The following is a 4,971-nucleotide window of genomic DNA, read 5'->3' on the forward strand; positions in this document are numbered from 1 at the left end:
GAGTGAGGTCAGTGCAGTGAACCATGATTCCGGTGTCAGGTCAGCTTTGGTGTGTAGGGACGTGGCCGGGGCGTTGCTTGCAACAGGGCTCAGGAGCCGAAACAGCTTCGGCACGCAGTCGCGTTCAGGTTCTCGAGCCCCGCACCTGGGACCGTCGGCAGGGCCGAGGCCTCCCTGCGTTCGGCCACAGAGACGCGCTTGCCTTGCACCCTGGGACATGGAGGCCTCCGGGTGAAGGCCTTAGGCCCGGTCAAAGAAGACACTTGCTGTTTTTGTCATTTTTGCTGTGAGGCACCTTGAGCCTGGGGGATTTGGGGTCTGGGCCGGGAGGAATCGGGAGGAATCGGGAGGCGGACGTACGCTGTGCACACTTGGTGGTGGGCGGGGCTGGCAGTCACCGTGTCCTGTGCTTTCCCCACAGACCCAAGAAGCTGCGCTTCCACCCGAAGCAGCTGTACTTCTCCGCCAGGCAAGGGGAGCTGCAGAAAGTGCTTCTCATGCTGGGTGAGTGCCCGCCCTCCTCCTCCTCCTCTTGGTGCTCTGTCCCCCTCCCTCCCGTCTTTGATCCCACCGTGGTGTCCGTGCTCAGTTACCCGCAGTAACAGGAACATTCTTTCTGAATTCCTCGTTTTCCTAAGGAATGAGATATTTGGTTATTAGATTAAGAAGCGCAGGTACGGCAGGAGCCGCAGTGAGCTGGCCCTGTGCCTCGAAGGCTGCTGAGCGTGGGGTGAGACGCTCTCACTCAGCTTGGAGCCCTCACTAGCCCTTGATCCCACAGTTCACACCCCCGTCCGAGTGGGTTTCTAACGTCCCGAAGCGAACTCGCCACACTCTTCCCTGCTTGGCCACAAGCTTCAGGACAGTGATTTGATTCTGAGCTCACACTTTGGCTTGATTCCTCTGGGTCAAAACGGTGATGAACCCCTCCCTCTACCCGTGTGACAGCAAATCAAGAACGAAGTTTAACAGTTCACTCTAAAAAATGTTTTATTTAGAGGTGACCAAATGGCGATTTAAATCACTTGCCCCTGGACTCGGTGCGGTGGCCTCTCTGCTCTGTGGTGGGTCCCCTGGCTAAGGGTCTGCATCAGGCCGCACTTTTCCCTCTGGCCGCGCCCTCTGCGCCTCCTCCCCCTCCCCCACGGAGCGTCCGTCCTTGAATGTGGCCTGCTGGGCCCCGGGGGTGCAACAATCTGGACCCCAAGAAAACAGCCCCAGAGAGATCACTGGAGCCTAAGTTAGCCGAAAGGGGGAGAGTTCTTGTCGGTGACTTCCGGCAGCTCACATGGAGCTAGTGGGAGGCCCCTCTCCTGCCTGCCTCGTCCGCCCGGCCGGGAGGTATGGGCTGACGGCCTTCAGGCTCCACGGCTGCTGGTTCACGTCGGGTTGCGGGCCTTCACCGTCCTGTGTGGTGGGAATCAGTGGCTGGCTCTGGAATAATCGCTGAAACCTGTTCATCCACAGTTGATGGAATCGACCCCAACTTCAAGATGGAGCACCAGAACAAGCGCTCCCCACTGCACGCCGCGGCAGAGGCCGGCCACGTGGACATCTGCCACATGCTGATCCAGGTCGGACAGCGGTCCCCCGCGGCCCCGCCCCTCGGCCCCACTTAACTTCTGCGCCTGAGTCGTGCTGGGCCCAGCGGCCGGCAGAGACTCGGTGTTTGTGTCCTGGCCCGCGGCCCCTGGCAGGCCACCCCGCACCTTGGGGTCCCCTGGCACCCGCACTGACGTCGCAAACAGCATGCCGCCCCCGCAGCTGTCTCGTCCGTTTGGGTTTGGTTTCGTTTTACTTTTGGTGTTTGAGGTTTCTTGCCGATGCCCTTGTAGAGGGGGAGCATACGCCGCCCTCCCCCCCTCCCCGCTGGAGCGTCTCGACGTCCTGTCCCCTCAGACGAGCACGCGTGTCGCGTGGCCACGCGTCTGCGGCGGTGTGGGGATTGTCGCGTGTCCCTCGGCTGTCGTCTCTGCCCTCCCGCTCATTTGTGCCCCACCCTCTGAGCAGACTGTGACACGTGTCCCGTGTCATCTGGAAAGCACCTGTCACGTGCCCTCAGCGCCGTCGCTCGGGGACATCCCTTCCTGGCCCCAGGTCGGGTCCCCTGCTCCTGGAGCCGCGTTTTCAGCGCAGCCCCTTTCTGGCGCTTCGGGAAATTGCCCCCCTCACCCTTGGCCTGGAGTTCGAGCGGTGGGCCCTGTGCCTCGGCCCCTCCCCTGCAGCCCCTGCTGTGAAGGCTGCGGTCCGCCTGCCCGTCACCCGCCCGCGCGTCCTCCTGCGCCGCGGCGTTTCCGTGTGGCTGCCTCAGCGCTGTCCTGTCCGGCGTCCCTTTCTCGTAGCTCTTACTCCCCTCTCGTCCCTCTGACCGCTCTGCTCACAGTTGTCTTGAAGGTTCAGGTGGCTGGTGGTTTTGGTCTTTTTTACCTAAAGGTTTTCCTGCAGTGCATGGTGGTAGCTGTTTGTTCAAACACAGGTGAAGTCCTGAGTGCTGACGGGAGGGTCTCGGTCGGGGAACGTGCGCGCAGCCTGTTCCGTTGACGGAGCCGCGCTGGCCTGCTCCCCGGTCCGCAGTTTGCAGTCACCGCTGCCGTCTTGTCACCTTCTGCTCAGAATACTTTCCTGGCCTCTCTTCCCACTCACGCGGCTGGGAGCAGCAGCCGTGTACCGAGCGAGTCGCTGCTGTGTCGGCTCTGGAACCCGCTGTGGCCTTTGCGTTGTGCTGTGGATTTCTAGTGCCCCAAAGTGTACGTGTCACGTCCTTCCCAGCTTCGTCGCCGGCTGCAGAGCCCCTGTTTTGGACGTAGCTGTTTAAATAGCACACAGTGGGATTTTCAAATTACCAGTCTCGTGCTCTTGGTATTTAACAGGCACGAGTAGCCTGGTTAATGCTACTGTGATTTCTGATGACAGTTTTTCTGATGCTTTTAGTTTTTTTTTAGTTCTCAGTTTCCTATTGGTGTTCATTTTTGTCCATTTTTTTTATTTGCTTGGAAGTTACATGCTTTTCTTCCTTGTCCCCAGTGGTCGCACAAGCCGTGTTATTACTTATTCGTGACCCTGACAGGGTTATTCAGGAGGGTCTTGGAGGCCGAGGGAGGAAAGATGACTCAGTGAGAAGTCCGAGCTTGAGGCCCACAGGGAAGGTTTCGGGGACAGCAGATGGTGCTCAGATTGGTCGCACAAACGTTGGTTCTCGGTGGTGACGGTGCAGAGTGGCTGGTGCTCTGAGGGCTGGGGATGCCAGCGAGCGGGCCAAGGGTGTGGAGGTGGCCTGTGGTCTCGCCGAGGTGGGCCCGGAGGCCCAATGCTGTGGAGTTGTCGCAGGACCCGGAGCGAGACGGGAGAGGACCTCAAGGGGCGCCCCGAGGGCCGTGTGCTGGAAGGCGTGGGAGCGGGGTCGGGGCGGTGGCGGGCCACGCCTCAAGCTTAGGAATGGTGTCCCTGGGTTTGGGGTTCCGGTCACCGATGCTTGTAGGGAACGTTCTACCGTCTTCTACTTTCTTCTTCCTTTCGAGAGGTTACTTTGTCACTCCTTTGAAAAGACTTGTTTACTTTGTGGTCTCTTTTCTACATTAAAGTGTGTGCGTGTGTGTCACACGTAAAGTCCTTGAAAGGGAAACGTCCTGGTTCATGATTGTGACGGGAACCTGTCTGCCTGCCAGTTCGGGACACACAGCGCTGCACGTTCCCCAGAAACACTGTGTGCTCCCTCCCCCGGAGGCAGTGCCTCGGCAAGCGTCATTGTGACAGTCACGTCGCTGCGCGTCTCGGGCTTTTACCACTGTGGGAGCACCCTCAGACAGAGTGGCTCAGCTTCGTGTGCCTGCAAACATCATGCCAGTCGAGTCATACACCGACTTGCTTTGCGTCTGCCCTCGTCCAGTCAGCACACACCCAGTGGCTGCCAGCTCCAGGGAAGCCACATGTGGCCCGCGGCCCGATGCTGATGTCCCTTTCCTGCTGCTGCTGCCGCCACCCACGGGCTGTGCCGCGTCAGAGGCTGCCATGGCGAAGGCGTGAAGGGGACGCGGGCGCTCCGTGTTCTGTTTTGCATCTTCTCTTGAGTCTTAAACTATTGAAAAATGAAGTGTTAGAAATTTAGAGAAAAGAACAGCCTTTACACAGAGACATCTTTCGTGGCCGTCCACACTGGTGTCTGCCCGTGCCTGGCACTTCTCACGTGGCTTCTCAGCCTGTCATTTAACTTGGTGACCCAGGCTCGAGCTCCCTGAGCATGAGGGCCCATGGCTGTATTCTTGGAGCCAGAGCAGCTTTTCTGGGGTTCCGCAGGAGGAAGGGTGGGCTCGTTTCTAGTCTGCCCTGGGCCCAGGGCCGTCATTTCTTGGAAGCTGGGCTTTTTCCTCACGTGCCCCGAGGCAGCGCCTAGAACGACCCGTCAGTGGTGTCACCTCATCTTCTGTTTTGCTGGGGTGGTGAGTGCTCGGTCCCTGGGCAGCAGCTCCTCTGAAGAGCGTTTGCTGCCCTCTGTCCTGCTGGGCATCCTCTGGCTCCAAGGAGGCCGGCTCTGCTGTCATCTGGGCCCTGCGCCCGGGGTCTGACACTGGACAGGGAGGTGCACCCTGGCAGTGTGGCCGCATTTCCCGTACTCAGGGCCGCACTAAGCTGCCACAGCCCAGCCTGGCCTCCATCCTGTTGGACCCAGGGACAGGCCCGTGTCTGCATCCTGTGCTTCTATCAACTCCGGAATGCCATCCCATCCTGTCCCGTCCCGTCCCGTCCCGTCCCGTGCCGTCCGTGCTGGTGTCCCTGCGGTGGCAGGGTCTCATTGTCCCGCAGTGCCTGCCAGCCCCTGGGCTCTCATTTCGGATAGACGCGCAGCCTGGGGGGCTTGGGGAGACAGAACATACTCACGCTGCTGGCCCGAGGGCCCGCCGTGGGCTGTACGCCTCGCTCCGGTGCCCACGCACGGAGGGTCTGGGGGACGCGTGTGGCCTGGGGCCCACGTCT

At 60.3% G+C, this 4,971-nt stretch overlaps 1 protein-coding gene across 7 annotated transcripts in view; it reads left to right on the forward strand.

Annotated features, from left to right (window-relative positions):
* The window catches only part of EHMT1 (euchromatic histone lysine methyltransferase 1), a 79,719-nt gene that overhangs the window by 53,001 nt on the left and 21,747 nt on the right, over positions 1–4,971 (forward strand). For all 7 annotated transcript variants that reach the window (XM_015594222.2, XM_015594221.2, XM_006918137.3 and 4 more), the window contains 2 exons: positions 422–504; positions 1,468–1,574. In XM_015594222.2, the coding sequence (XP_015449708.1) occupies positions 422–504; positions 1,468–1,574 (190 nt within the window). The remainder of the gene's footprint in view (positions 1–421; positions 505–1,467; positions 1,575–4,971) is intronic.

The sequence above is a fragment of the Pteropus alecto genome, unplaced genomic scaffold, assembly GCF_000325575.1.
Source record: "Pteropus alecto unplaced genomic scaffold, ASM32557v1 scaffold67, whole genome shotgun sequence".
Classification (NCBI taxonomy): Eukaryota; Metazoa; Chordata; class Mammalia; order Chiroptera; family Pteropodidae; genus Pteropus; species Pteropus alecto.